The sequence below is a fragment of the Scedosporium apiospermum genome, assembly GCF_000732125.1.
Source record: "Scedosporium apiospermum strain IHEM 14462 chromosome Unknown SEQ_SAPIO_0091, whole genome shotgun sequence".
Lineage (NCBI taxonomy): Eukaryota > Fungi > Ascomycota > Sordariomycetes > Microascales > Microascaceae > Scedosporium > Scedosporium apiospermum.
In genome coordinates, this window is record NW_015971792.1 from 470,864 (window position 1) to 486,247 (window position 15,384).

Sequence of the window (15,384 nt, forward strand, 5' to 3'; positions counted from 1 at the left end):
GACAGAACATCTCTCGTCCCAACCGCATCGCCCTTGATTGCCGTTCATCGTCCTGTCGTTGAAGCCGTCGTCGCCAATTTCCATCGCCGTGCTGTCGCGTCGCCATCAACAGGACGGACCCTCGTTCAGCCTTCGACACGGCAGCCTTGACCCCGTGCGTCGCAACGGGTCGTGGGCCAACAACTGGTCTCTCCCACCCCCCCAACTGATGATGATAATGCTCTAGACTCGAGCCGCGTCATGACCTCGACCTCTCGCCGTTTGCTGCGCAAGAACAGGCTTCAGTTTGCCAAATATTAATATTTCAATCATCTCCTTCGATTGCTTCGAGACGCCGATGCCAAGTCAATGATTATCGAGTTTCTTCGCATGATTTCGTCGCTCCGTGTAGCTTCCGTTCTACCCACGACCTTTTTTTTTTTTTTTGTGCTTCCGTCGCCAGCGAGTCGCTTCGATTTCCCGCGCAACCCTCGAGACGGACGCCTTTATCCGATTGATAGCTTGACCAATTCTTAATTGTTCGAAAGCAGGCGATTCGAATTTAATCGCAAGAAAGAAGAATAGATTTTATACATGCTGCAAAGCAACACCGCGCGTCACCATTAAGTCGGAATTTTTTTGGGGAACCTTTTTTGATTTTTTTGATTTTTCTTGGGAGCACGAGGATCATCTCGCACTTGCCGCCTCTACCCGTCACCAACTAGGACAAGCCATTGATCTCGTGGAAGAGAGATGACATGGGACAGATTCGAAAGTCCCAAACTACATCACAATGGATCTCCGAGGCATATTAAACACGTCAGACTCGGGCGATCGCCCGAACGCGGCGGCTTCGACACCGAAACAGCAACCGCCCCAACGTCCGCCCCAGGCCCAGCTTCAGCAACAGCCGCCTCATCCTCCGCCTCCTCAGTATCAACAGATAGCGCAGCCTCCTTCCACGCCATCTCAGCAGAAGCCGCACTTTCAGTATGATTACCCACACCCGCACCAATCGCCGGCGAAGCACCCGGACTACCCTCATCCCCCTCAAAGGCAGCAGTCGATGCCGTATCCCGCCCAGTCGCCCTACCAGTCTCCTGCGCCGTATCCGCCTCGTCCAGGACCTCCGCAAGGGCTTCAGGAACAAGGATATCCGGCTGTGCAATCTCCAGTGTCAACGCCGATGGCCGCGCCGCCAAACGCCTATAACCGCGCTTCATCCACGCCCCTCGCAGCAGGCCCGCCGCCTCCTGGGGCCGGAGGCAGCTACTTTCCGGGGCAACACACGCCCACCGAGATGAGGAGCCCCATCCAGCAGCACCAATACCCTCCCAACGCGTATCCTCCTCGTGACGGCCCTTATCAGCCTGGCGGACCTGCCACTGCTGGCGTTCCTGGAGGCCCCCATGGTCCAGGTGGCCCCTACCGCCAGCAGCAGTCGCCAGTACTCCAGACACCTTCGACGCCAGGCGCTCCTTCCGCGTATCCTCACCAGAGATCTCAATCGACGCATTCGTTAACAAACATGTCCACGCCGACCTCTTCACAGAGCCAGCACGCGCCTTATGGTGCCTCCTTCCACCAGCAACCGCCCCCACCGCCCCAGCAACCTCAACAAAGAAGCCCAGTCGCGACCAATCGACCGCCAATTTCCTTCAATAGACAGCAGTCTCAACCCCCTGTCCCTTCAGGCCCACCCATACCTCCACCTTCCCGCCAATCATCGGACATATCTCCAATTTTCGGCCATCCGACAAGCCCTCACCTACGCCGGTTGTCGTCCGCCGGTCCTGGCATTCAACAGCAGCAGCAACACGCACACCCACCACCTCCACCCCAGCAACTACCACAACAACGGCATCAACCTCAACCCCAGCCCCACGGTTCCCCACTACCGCTCCCGACATCCATACCGGCGGGTGCGGGCGTCGCCAATCGCATTCCTAGTGCCCATACGTCCCCCATCCAGCAGGCCAGCGAGCTACGCCGGACCTCTCAAACGACGAGTGATCGTGGCAGGAGCATCAGCGTTAGCCCCAAGACCCACGTTCACAAGCTACCTAACAATTCTACCCACCCCCACGGAATAACACCTTCGCCGGCTGCCGATATCCACAATAACGCCGCCAGTTCTCAACGACAAGCAGCGGTGGTTGCCCCGGCGAGAACGGATCGAGCCATGACGCCCGCCAAGCGCAAGATGGACGATCGGGACACCGATGACGATTCGGACCGGAGAGACGTACGCCAACGCCAGGGGTCCATTGTTAACGGCAAGGCTGCCCCCATCACTCCCCGCCAACAACAACCACCTCTGCCTCGAGCGAATTCTACGATGGCTGCCGCCCCAGCACCTACGCCAGGACCACCACCCCGCCGACCCTCGTTGTCTCCCGAGCTGGAGAAGAAGAAGCGGAAACCTAAGCCGAAGATTTACACCGAGCCGCCCATCTGGGCCCAGTCGGCGAGGAACCCCAGTATTAAACTCAAGCGCGCCAACTTTGAATTCCCTAAGAAGAGGCACCTAGCCAATGCCTCCACCTCGTCAGTTAACGGTCGAGCGGCAAGCTTCCGACCAGAACGCAAAAGTCGAAACACTTCCCCCGAGGTGACTCGACCCCAGGGCGGCCAACAGCAGCCGGCTCCTCCTCCACCACAAGCCGCGGGAGGCCCGACACCCGCCGCCATAGACCCCAATGCGGAGATCACTGCCATCTTAGGTCCATGGGAGCCGACTATTGCAAATGTCAAGCCGCTTGATGAACTCAACAAGGCGGTTGCGGATTTCCTCTTCCTCAACGTCATCAATAGCCCGGATGCCGTCGAAATAGCCCGATTAGGCATTGCCTTTGAGATTGAGGCGAAGCTGGGAACCGTTATCGACAAGGACACGAATGATCGCGTGGCGTACCCCGTTGGCTCGGAGTGTCTGCTTAGGGATAGGGGCCAGTTTGCGTTTCGCAGTAGTATGACTGAGGTATGCATTTGCCTTTGTTACACTTGATTTTTGCAACCTTTCCTCCCCCCCCCTTCTGCCCTAATGCTCTTTATTCGAGGCCAGACAGACTAACTCCGACATTCTAGGCCCAGCACAAAGGACTCAACGAATACCTCAACCGCATGGTCATCGAAACAGATCCCCGCAACCCCAACCCCACCTCCCCCGTTCCCCGCGTCCAAGTCCACTACAAGCACCGCCGCGAAGAAGACCGCTACTTCGAGCTCCCGCCCCAGCTCCGCGACACCCTACCCCCTTGCGTTCGCAACCTCATGCGCCCGCGCCACGTGCCCAAGGCCCGCGTCACCTACGACCAGCGGAGCCGCCAAGTCCTTGCCAAGATCGTGAAGGTGCGCGTCGCGGACCTCAGCATCCACATGCCAAATTCGCCGCTCGATTGTCGCATTAGCGTTAATCTCGAGATGAATTGGCCTGGTCCTATTGAGGAGCTGGAGCAGACGGGTGGTGGTGCGGGGGATAGAGCGAATATGCCGCCGAGGCAGAAGGATCGGTTGAGTTACGCGCAGGGGAGCATACAGGTTGATTTGACGCAGGTGACGACGTCCATGTCTGGACCTGGGGTACGTTTTCTCTTTTCGATCTTTTTCCTACCCTTTTTTACCCTCTTAAGCAATTGCTAACTCGGAATACCCAGGGCGCGCCCCGTGCCGGCAAAGAACACGAGCTCGAAATCGAGCTCAACCCCTCCACGCTCATCGACCAAGGCCGACGCCTCATGAACCACGAACCGCACAAGTTCCCAGAGCTCATCGAGTCCTTCGTCGACAACATCCGCCTCTTATCTCGCAAGACGAACGAGTTTGTTGCCAGATAAACAGGCCCCCTCACATTTATATCCATCTCAATTCCCGATTCTACTTTTTCTTCGCGTTTTCGCTCTTTTTCTGCGTTTTTTTTTTCTTTTCTTTTGTCCCTTTTTTGGGAGAGGATGGAAAGGATTGGGAAACTTTTGTGTGAAAAAGAAATATGTACATTATTTTTCTATTTTTTTTTATTTTATTAACTGACTCCCCCTGATCGAGATGACAAAAGAAAAGGAGAGTTACCGGAATGGATAGTGTTTTTTTTGCAAACCCGTTTTGTTCGGACTTTTCTCTTTGTGCCCATCCATGAGTGCGAGTCTATCTCAAGACCTTGCTTTTCTTACAGTTTGTTTTTTATCATTTTGGTTGCCGCGAAGATTGGGATTCGTTTTCGCTATCCTTTTAATATTTCGTCTGGGACGGGGAGGGTTTGCGTTCCTGTGGTTTATTTCATAATGTTGCATCAATGCTTTCTTCTTGATACCATTGATCCATACGTACATACGATTCAGGAATGGAGTCGATTCTACCGAAGACTCTATTTTTTTCCTTCTCTTCTCGATTCTCTTGTTTACGATTGTGCCATTCAATGCCTGAGGCCAAGCACATGATCTTTAAGAGCTCGCATGAAACAAGAGTGTGCTGCTCAAATAGAACATATTAATGCGCTTTGCGTCTTGTTGTATACAATATCCTATCTCCTCGGACTTGTTTCGAGCCTATAATCCCCTCCTTCTATCCAGTCCTTCGCTTCTCTAAGTGCCGGCCGGGACAAACCTGAGGTAAACAAAGGAGAAATAAAAAATCACCAAAACCCCAAAATGCCTCATGGGCGTCTTCATCGCCAGAGTTTATACGCACACCCAAAAATCAGAATAATAAAACGCCAAAAACACCACGCTCATTTTTTCACACAATCACTGCACACCGACACCCGATGCCAAGCAGTCGCCAGATTCCCCCTCAAGTTGTAAATCCCCTGATGGTGCTCCGGCTGAGAATTATACACTTCATCCGTCGCCTTGACCACCACCGTCGAGCACCGCTTCTCCCCGCGCTGCTCGTCCATGGGCAGCTGGCCGTTGTATTTCCACCTCTGCCACACCCAGTGCTTCCGCCCCTTGCAGGGCGAGTCGTCGCCTCCGTCTTTCGGGTCGCAGTCGTCGAGGAGTTCGGCCTGGTCCCACGTCTTGCCGTTGTCGAGGGATACGTCGACGCGCACGATCTTTCGCCCGCCGCCTGAGAACGCATATCCTTGAAGGGTGGCCGCCTTTTCCGGTTGCACTGCCTTGTCCGCCTTCGTCTCGTCTTTCTTATCCTCGTCTTCCTTTGCGACCTTGATCGACGTGATGGCGCTCGTTATCGGCATCTCCTGAATCGCAGGCGCGCTGTCCCAGTCGGCGGCGGCCCCTACATTTGGTCCGAACAGCTTGTAATCTCGCCTCTGCCATTGCGAAGGGCTCTCCTCGTCCGAGAGCACAATCTTGCTGAGCCATTTCACTGACCGTGCAGCAACTGTGCCGGGGACCAGAGCGCGGAGCGGAAACCCGTGATCCCTCGGCAAGGGTTGACCATTCATGCCGTAGGCGAGAAGCACATCGGCGCGGGGATCGACGGCAGTCTCCAGGGGTATCGACGCCCCGTACGCTTCCAGGCCGGAAAACCACACGTGCTTGGCTCCCGTATCGACTCCCTCTCGCGCCTCGTGAACCGGGAAGCCTGCGTCCTTCAACACATCGGCCAGCCGCACTCCTTCCCACTCCGCACACGAGATGCCTCCGACGTTCCACTGAAGGCCGTTGGTCTTGAGACCTGCGTTGGTCATGTGCTTTCGACGATTGCCCGAGCATTGCAGCACGGCGGTGACCTTGTAGGCCGGAAACTTTTCCCTCAGCTCCTGTAGTGTGTAGCATTTGGTGTTACCGTCCGGCAACTCGATGGTGATCCTGTGGTCAGCGCCGGTGCCTTCGATCTTCGGCACCCACATGTGATTCCGGACGTAGAAAAGGTCATTGGGAGTGATGAAAGTCGCAGCTAGAACGTCGGGAGGTGTCTCGGCGTTACGGGGTTTCTGAGTCAAGGTGATGAAGGCGGGGTGGCGTTCGGGATCATGTACAAAGGGGTCCTCGACCTGCTCCTGAGGAAGCTTACCATTGACGAGATCGGCGCTGTCGACATAACCGATGAGGTAGGTTTCGAGTATCTCCCGAACATAAGGCTGCTTATGGATGGCGAAGATGTCCCAGAACGTGTCAATGCTGCCTCCAGCGGCCCGCAGAATGACCTCACCGCCCGGGTGAGCAGGAATCCAGTCGGTGATGTCGTAGACTTTGTCGCCGTACGTCACCCAGGGACGATCGGACTTGGCGCCGTGTTTTCTGACCTCAGAGATGCGAAATCGTGGCAGGCTTGGGTCTCGGCCGTCGGAATCGGCTCCTATGGCGAGAGGAGGATGGGCGAATGCGGCATCGGCGCGAAGAGGACCGGACAGGTACGTGTAAGTTAAAACTGCGGCGAGAACACAACCCGAAGCTAGTAGCGTCGCTCTGGCCCTGCCATTAGGTACGCGCCGCGGTTTGGGAGATGGCGGGGGGAATGCTGAGGTCGTTGAGGCATTCCTCGTTGAGTGGGAGAAGTATGTTGGTTTCGGAACAATACTCTTTTGGACTGAAGTCCAACAACTCTTCCGGGCATGGACACCAGCAGAGCGGGCGCCAGCGCCGGCCAGCTGAGACAGAAGCACGGAGGCTCTGTTAAGCACCGGCGTCATCACTCCGCTTTGACTATCAATAATGCGATTTTGGTCGAAAATTTGAAAATCTATGATATTTGGGGGAGGAGGAGGAGAGAGACAGAGAGCGAGAGAGAGCGAGAGAAGAGATTATGATGTCGGGGTGAAGCTAGACCGTCTCGGTAGGTACAGCTCTTTCTCCAATCCCTGTCATCCAATAAGAGAGGCGAGTTACACGACAATGCATGCATTGATTAGCTGCAGTCAGTCGCAAGCTTCGAAATAGGGCACGGTTCATAGGTGAGGAATCCGTTGAGTCTTCGCGATGCCCCGTTGTGATCACGAGGCGGAGGAGGTAGTCGGTACTCTCGTCGCGGGTGTCTAATAAGTCAAGGATGTGTTCGGCAAGGAGATGAGGTGGCAGCTGAGGGCAGAAGTAGAGGTACCAAGTACATCGTGAACACGAAGGTGAGATAAGAGTTATGAAGCGCGAAAGAAGTGAGATGCGCTACCCGGAGAACAGATCCACCATTTTCAAAAAGCAAGCAAGCACGATTCACACACAGTGAATGATATGATTACTAAATGCTTGACTCGACCTCGGAATGGACTTGAACTCGAAGAAGGGACAAACAATTGGAACAATGAAGCGCAGGTGTACTGAGTATGTCTACGTGTGAATTAAGGAAAGAGGAAGGGGAAAGGAAGAAAAGAAAATGAGTTGGGCAGGTCCGACTCGAGTCACCAGCTGGGAAACACCAACTGATGACCTCTGGAAGGCGGCTTCGAAGTTGCCACTTGCAGGCTGAGTTTGTAGCTCATGAACAAGTAGAGTACTTCGTAGGTAGCTAGCAGGGTGGTACATGCGTAAATATGAGACTTCGTCAAATTACAAAGTACCTCGCACACAGATCCAAGGGAACCTAGTCTCGTGTCGGTAGGTACACTCAATTGCAAAGTGAACTAGACTTTCCAGGTACACTCTCACTATACTTCGTACTGTTCCAACAAAACCTCTTCTGGACTATTTCCAGTTAGACACAACGAGCTAGCTTATGATGAAAAAAGAGCAGTCCCTGAATTGGATGAGGCCAGATCGTCGCTCGAAGGCGCCGCTTCTTGTGAGACATACTGCCTCTCCATAAGTTATGCAGCTCATCCAAGTCGACAGACCTGATTACTCCAGAAATGTATCGGGATGCATGCCAGCAACTCGTACATTTTGATCGGCGAACAGACAAGGAAGTCGCCGAATGCCTATAAATTCTGACTTGAGCGGGCCGTGCATCAACATGTGATGAATTGTTGGCTGGACAAGCCGGGGAACCTGGGGCCAGCGGGCCCCGGGGAGCCGATACTTGCCGCGTACTAGTCGGTGAGCGCGATGATGTCTGAAACAGGCCTGGTCGGTGGCTTAAATTGATTGATGTCTCCAGGGCCAGGCCTGGTCTCGCCTAGAACATGACACATGACACATGACAATGCAGCAACGAGGAGCCAACGCTGTTTAGTAAACACTGTTTAGTGGCTTCCTCTGTGCTTCATCACCTCCACTCCGATGCATGTAAACTACGACAATGAAGTACATACACTACTTCATACACTACTTCGTACAAATGTACATCTGTACTCCGTACACTCCATGAACTAGGCAGGAGCAGCGCCTGTGAAATTGGTTGAAGGGAAGAGCGACCTAACACCCTGGCCGTTTGAACAAAAAGTACGACGCACGGAGTATGTCCTCGATACCTTTTACTGAGGTATGATATCGAAGCGAGCTCAACCTCCCAACATCATCGACACAATCGCGCGTAGAATCAGCACGCCCGCAGAAACACATCTTGCTTTAAACTCCCTGCTTTAGTCCAACGCTGGTTAAAATCCGTCTTCCTTGTGCGAGAGTGCCCGAGGAGGCACGCTCTCCGCGCCGTCCAGGCATTATTAGTCCTTGCCGCCCCCCGGTCCATGAGAACGGAATTCGGTCGACTCCATGTCCGCTGCACCCAGCTCCTTGGTATTCTATCCGATTGGTCGGGTGGGTTGCTGGGCATGGCAGCCATTCAACAAAATCCGACCTTGATAAATACCACGAAGAATATCGATCTCGGGGGATCCATCATTGACATCAGCAAGATTCGAAATGTCCCACGTAAACTCCATGTAAATTATGAGAAGAGGAAGGCAAAACACGCAAAACACTAAAAATGAGATCTAGACTACAACAAAGCCATGAGGAACACCAAACCAGCCATGACAATTGACTTCCAAAGTCCAATCTTCATCGCGGTTCAATCTTCACCAGAGTCCGCCTCCGTGGTTGGTTGGCTGCAACCCATGCTGTCTGTATCCGACTCAGCCGTTCCGGCGTGACCTGGATCCTCAGCCGCCGGAGGCTCGGCGAACTCCGTCGCGAACCTGACTCTCTTCGCTGGCCTCCACTCCGGATCGACGGTGATGGAGTCTCTTGGGAGAAGGCCTGTCCCGCTCGGATTTTGGGGCGACGCAAGCCTCTCCAGATTCCTCCGCACCGGACCCGAGTTGTCCCGGCGCACGCCATCCGGGCCTGGCTCAAGATTCTCCGAGTACACCTTTTCCGTCTCCGCCCACGGTCCGCATTTGTCGCCCATCGCCTCAACAAACGTTCTCTTGCGCTTTCTGTTTGCAGTTTCCGTAGCCACATCATCAATCGCGGCAGCTGCCGTTCCTACGTCGCTACCTTCAATCTTCTCATCTTCTCCACTCTCCTCGTCTCCTGTCTCTTCCGACTCGTCCTCATCGGAAATTCTCTTGCGCTTCCTACTCGCAGTTTCCGTTCCCACATCATCGCCTGCACTGCCAACTTCACCACAAGTAACCTCTGTTGAGCGGTCGCTGCACTCATCCATACCGTCGACCGTGATAGTTGCGGCCACAGCCCCTGCCCCGCCTCCTCCACCGTCACCATCTTTGTCGTCGTCGTCCTTCTCCGGCTCAGATACGTCTGTCCAGTAGTCATAATTATCGTGATGCAGAATCGGCGCTGTCGCAAGATCCTGTGGGACATCGCCTTCAAACGGCGGCCAAACTAGGGGCCAATAAGTCGAGAAAACCTCGCTGTTTGGGTCGTACGCCCAACTATTGGACGTTCCTGTGCCTGTCCCCGGGTATATCGTGCCGGAATACATTGGATACTTTTCTTTAAAGTGAATTTTCAATTCCTTCAAGGTCATCCTAGTCCTTCTGAACTCTGCCTCGTCGATCCAACCGCTTCTATTGGGAAGCCCGATTTCGCCCCAGACGCTTACTCCGGGTCCATAGCGAGTCTCACAACTTCGGTGAGCGGCGATGCCATGGAACTAGAGGTAGAACAGAGTTAGCATTGTCGGTTGAGTCTTGCCTCAGGAGGAGTGCTCGCAACCTAGGTTGACGGTAGGGTAGGTCAAATGAAAACGAAAGAAAAGGAAAAGAAAAGAAAAGAAAAGAAAAAAGAAAAAAAAAAGGGGGGGAAAGGAAGCAACTCACACCGAACTGGGTCTCGTTTGCTGGGTAATCCGCCCTTGCATTAACTGCTGCTCTCTTGCGCAAACATCTAGTGCAGCGCATCTTCGCAGTCGGCTTCCAATCTACAGGCGGTGGAGGCAGTACCTTATTCCAGTCCGGCGACCTCTCGCGGCGTCGGTAGTATTGCTCACGAACGCGTAACCCATATAATTCGTTCCGTGAGTCTACACTTCCTTCCTCATCCGAGTTTTCGGGGCTCTCCCATCCCTCGTGATCCAGAGTCGCCAGTCTGATGGTGTGTGCTTCATGAACATAAGGCTTTCTGTAGTCAATTCCGTGATGGACCAGGATATGCGACATCAAGGCCTGCATGGGGTGAAGCCTACGGTTGCGATTGTCGACAGGACCGCACTCGGCGTCGAGAGGACAGGATAGCACCGGGCGGTCATCGGCGACATATATCACTCTGTCCCACGGAAAGCCCGTCCACGGATATCCTTGGGATTCGTCGAAATCCCGATTTAGACTGTTGAAGCGCGACTTGAACTGCTTGAGGCCCACGTTCGCTTCCGGGGCGTCTTCCGCCTCGACCCGTTTCGCTCGTTCTTCTGCGTGCTTTTCTCGCCTCATGCGCTTGGCAGCTTTCTCCTGCTCGTCGTCACTCACCGACTCGATGTTTTCTTTGAGTTCCCTTCGTTCCCTTCGCTCCTCTTCCCTTTTCTCCCACGCTCTTTCCTCCTCTTCTTGTTGCTTTCGTTCTTTCTCCTCTTTTCTCCTTCGTTCTTCCTCGTCCTCACTCGTTGGTTCTTCCGGATTTCGGCCTACCGAACCTCCACCCCCCGGACCACCACCACCGCCTGAGCCACCATCACCTTTGTCACCATCGCCTTTGTCACCACCGCCTCGACCGGCACTATTCTTCTCCTCAGGTAGCCCAAGGTCCGTGGGATCCCACTGCCCCGGAAAGCTCTTTCGGGCCCAGTCCTGAAAGAGCTGGTACTGCTGTTTCGTAGTAAGTACCACCCCCGGCGGAATCCCCTGCTCCCTTTGAATCTCCTCGAGCAACTTCTTCATCGTCCGCGGCCCCGCATCAGGCTTGTTCCTGTCAACAGTCCCGACGGCGAGTTCCCAAAGCGTCTTGTCCCGCCCGGGAGGCACGTAGCCTTTGCCGGTATTCCATCCCGAGTAGAAGCGGTCCTGGGCCGGATCGGGTCCGGACGGCTTATTGTCGTAGTACTTTTCCGGGTACAGGTTGAAAGGCGTAACGATGGGCTCCACGCCGTTGTGCCTGGCACACTCGACGATGTGCGTCTGCTTGATCTTCCAGTCGACGATGGCCGACATTTTATAGCCGCAGTACGGGCAGACAGCAGCCAGCTTTCCCTTGAAGCCCTGGCAAGCGTCGATATGTCTCGTAAGATAGCTCTTGGGTTCGGCCTCGGGGTTGTCCACGGTCCCGTCCCCCCCAGTAGCGGGAGCGGCGGAGGCGGCGGTTGCGGGGGCGACGGGTGTCGGGTCGTCGCCCCTGAATCCGCACTTGTGGCAGAATTTCTGAATCTCCGTATCCACCTTGCACCTATGAGGGAATTTATCGCCCTCGCCGAACTTGTTGGCTGCCTCGCCCGTGTCCCAGGATTTTTCTCCGCACGCGCCGCACCACGTGAACAATCCCACGGCTCGGGCTCCCGGCACGCAGATGGCGTCGTGCACGATGCGGTCGCGGATGTGGTCGAACTTGGCGTGCTCCCTTCCGCAGCGGTCGCAGAAGACGTATTTTGTCTCCGATTTCGAGGCGACCTTGACCGGCGCGGGGGGTGGCTCCTTGGGGTGCATTACGGGCTGGACCCAGTGCGCGTCGAGGCCTCGCGCCTCCCTGTCCCTGTCCTCTTGGGTCTGCATCTGGACATCGCCATCCTTATCGCGGGCGGTCTTGGCGTCTGCCGTTTTCGATTTCGTCACGCGGGAGGCGTGCTTTTTGAAAATGTGCTTCTCGCGCCTCTCCTGCGTCCAGTACGGAGGGAACAGCACGGTACACCAGGGGCACTTCTCGACGACGTGTTCCTTCTTCAAGTGCTTCCTCATGACGGCCTCGTGGTCCACGCGGCAGGTGAACTCGCACTTGTCGTAGTGGCACTTGATGATTCGGTTGAGCTTCGTGTTGCGCATGGCGTAAAACGCCTCCTGGAGCTTCCGCTGTTCCGTCGGCGTCAAGACCGCCCTGCTGACTTGGGGTACGTTGGGACCGCCGACGCGAAGGAGGCTCTCAACGGGGGCTCCTCCGCGGGGGACTCGGGGCTGGGGTCCGCTGTCGAAGAAGCTGGGTTGTCTCGCCCACAAGCTCTCTCTGTAGTCTCGCGGGTCCAAGGCTCCCCTCTTGGGCCTGCCTTTCGTATTGAACCGCCCGTCGCCTTCGTCTTCGCCGTCTGCGTCTGCGCCTGCGTCTTCTTCACTTTCCTCGACTCCTTGTGGTTTCGGAGCGATGGCGGCGGCGGCCGTTTCCCTGTCACCGCAGCCGAGGAGACTGATGAGCCCGTATCGCTGACCCCACTCGGTAGCAGGAGGTTGAATGGTGGTGGCTAAACAGACAGGGTAAGCCCAGGTAAGTGTCAAAGAGTCAAATTGTATTGCGAAACAAAAGAAAGAAAGGAGAAATATGGGGGATAGCCTTGCCGCTTACAATAGTCTATAATGGGGTTATCATGGAGCGTAACACTAATGTAGGGTCCGATCAGATGCAACCGCAGCAGATCGAATTCTTCATTCGTAGTCGACATGGAGATGACAACGCTTCCATAGGTCATTTGGTACTTCCAAAGGGGCAAGCTTCTGAGTTCCACCCAAATATTGGACCAATCTTCGGGCGTCTTTGGCTCCCCTTCTGGATTCTTCGTGTTGTCGACCAATTTATCGATGAGCCCCCAAAGGTCCTCCATCGACGCCGTCGGTTCCATCTCCACGCAAGGATACTTCGCCAGATCCTCTTCTCCACCTTCATCATTGGGCGGTTCCTTGTTCCACGACCCGTACAAAATGTACTTCTTGAAGATGGGCTGCAAGACGAAGATGCGCTCGCGCGAGTTCCGGAGCGCATCGCCGAGCATCTTCTCAATCTCCGGCGCCCAAGCCGGCGTGATGAGTTCTTCGTTGTCCGGGTTCCTCTCTAGCCCGCCGACCTGGACCTGGAACGCAGGGCCCTTTGCGGGATCGAAGGGCGTTCTCGAGTTCCAGACCTGCCAGCCGCTCCAGAAAGCGACGTTGGGCTTGAGGACCCTGAGCCTTTTGAGGGAGAAGTATCTAGCGAGGACTAGGTTGACGATGCGCCATGCGTTTTGGTACGGGCGATCACCCTCCACCTTGAGGACTTCGTACTCCCTTTTCTCCCTGGACTCGTATCCGGGCATCCAGAAAACGATTTCGTTTTCTTGTAGGCTGTCGATTTGGACTTGCCACTCGTTGCGAGGGCCCGAAGCGTTACCAGGGGACCCAAGAGATCGCCTGTACAGCTTCGAAAATAGTTTTCCTGGCATTGAAATTCCGCCATAGTTGGTCATCGCATCAGCTAGCTTGACTTCGATGCCGTCGGAGACGGCCACCCCGGTGTGGCCGTCCCCGGGGGAGAGATACCCGCCCTGCAGAAGCTGCATGGCCGAGCGAATAAACAGGGCGTAGCTGCTCCGGGCGCACGCCTTCCCGAGGACGGGACCCACGTCATGCCTGAGGGCGAAGTACGCCTCAGGCTCCCTGGGAGCTCCGGGGACAGCGCGCGTGGCCTGTAGCACAACGATCTGCCACAGACTGTCGAACACTCCGGGCTCGAAGGCGTGGGCGGGCGGTTCGGCATCGGTATGTAGGCGGACGAACCAGGCGCAGCAGTCGGTGTGGTCCCGGAGGTTGTACGCGATTGTGTGGGCGGTGATGGCCTTGTAGAGTTTGCTGTCGGCTCTCAGGGGGAGGGATACGTCGATGTGCTCCATCCACCGCTTATCGGCGACGCTGAACCTGCTGACGACGACGTTCTTTTGGGCTTGTTTCCCCGTGAGGGATAGGAGGGCTCGGATGGCCACGGCCAGGGACTCGCCATTGCCGCCGATGAAGGGATAGCCGCCTTGGTAGCCGCACATCCAGAGCCACGGGCCGGAGGCGCTGGCTGCTTGGATGTCTTTGTCTTTTGCGAAGGGGGCGTCGAGGATCCTTGCGTGGCGGCCTTTGACGAGGATGCCGGTTGTTTGATCACTGTCGGAGTCGTTGTTCTTACCCTTGCCCTTGCCCTTGCCCTTGCCCTTGTCCTTGTCCCTGGCGTCGTCGGAGTCGGAGAAAAGGTTAGATTCAGTGTCGGATCCAGCGCCGCCTCGGAGCCTTCCGCGGGCGCTTTTATCTTCGTCATCGGGCGATATGGGAGTGAGCAAGGGGACTTTGATTTTCGGTGTGCCCTTTAAGGGCGTGCTTTCTCCTTCTCCGGTCCCTTCGATCCGATCGGTCGGGATGACCACGTATTGTTCCGGGACGGGCGCATAGATGTATTCGGCCTCACTGCCTACAATTTTTTTAAAGAAACAAAACAGGGGTTAGTTCCGGCCCTGCCAAAAAAAGAAAAAAAAAAAAAAAAAAAAAAAAAAAAAAAAAAATCATCTCCGCGACTTTACCGTGTAAAGGGTCCAAACCCCAATTCCGCGTCTCATGGCCCGTCAAAAAATGCAAAGGTGGCCTCGTATCATACGCCGTAAGACCCGCACAATCCACCATCGTAACGTCCTCATCCAAGCACGAGAACAGCTCCGGGTTGAGAGGCTCGACGGGCAAGCCGAAGTACGCCATGGTCAGCTTGAAGGGCAAATCGATCTTGACGTTCCTGAACCGGGTCGCCATGAGAGTCATGAACCGCCGCGTGTTGTCCTCCTGCATCTTGACGAGGTACTTGGGCGCCGTGGCGGGGAGGAGGAGGTCGCGCTCCGGCGATGGGAGGAAGTATTCTTTCAGGACGTCGTCGAGGGATCCCTTGGGGTCGTTGACTTTGTCGCGGATTTCGGTGTAGATGCGCTGCCAGGTGGAGGAGGTGTGGGATACGGTTGCGTCCCATCTTTGGCGGATCGCTTCGACTGCTTTTTCGATTGCTTCGCCGTCCGCGACCTGGCGGTCGGGAGGCGGGGTGGCCATTGTGAAGGCGTTGAAAGGTGCTATGTCTTTTGGAGGTGGTGGTTCTGAAGCTGAAGGGTCGGTCGAGTAATTGAGGAGGAGGAAAGGGGAAGAAAGGCTCCAATAAAGCAAGGAGGATCCCTTTAACTCGAGGTAAGATCTGTGAAAGAGGACGACTTGGAAGGTGGGAGCTCTCTCAGAAGAGAGACTATCATCGCCTACAATAGTTTGACTGT

General features: G+C 55.3%; 2 protein-coding genes and 1 pseudogene across 2 annotated transcripts; 1 reads left to right on the plus strand and 2 right to left on the minus strand.

Moving 5' to 3' along the window:
- Window positions 1–772: 772 nt before the first annotated feature.
- Window positions 773–3,815, plus strand: SAPIO_CDS4343 (mRNA-capping enzyme subunit beta; the record flags this gene model as incomplete). The annotated part of the gene is made up of 3 exons (XM_016786917.1): window positions 773–2,959; window positions 3,067–3,561; window positions 3,636–3,815. The coding sequence occupies 3 exons, from the start codon at window positions 773–775 to the stop codon at window positions 3,813–3,815; spliced, it is 2,862 nt and encodes a 953-aa protein (XP_016643519.1).
- An 890-nt stretch (window positions 3,816–4,705) lies between these two features.
- On the minus strand, window positions 4,706–6,574 carry SAPIO_CDS4344 (annotated as a pseudogene; the record flags this gene model as incomplete).
- A 2,249-nt stretch (window positions 6,575–8,823) lies between these two features.
- On the minus strand, window positions 8,824–15,169 carry SAPIO_CDS4345 (uncharacterized protein; the record flags this gene model as incomplete). The annotated part of the gene is made up of 4 exons (XM_016786918.1): window positions 8,824–9,870; window positions 10,037–12,591; window positions 12,693–14,549; window positions 14,659–15,169. 4 exons carry the CDS (start codon window positions 15,167–15,169, stop codon window positions 8,824–8,826), a joined length of 5,970 nt encoding a protein of 1,989 aa, XP_016643520.1.
- Between the last annotated feature and the right edge of the window lie 215 nt (window positions 15,170–15,384).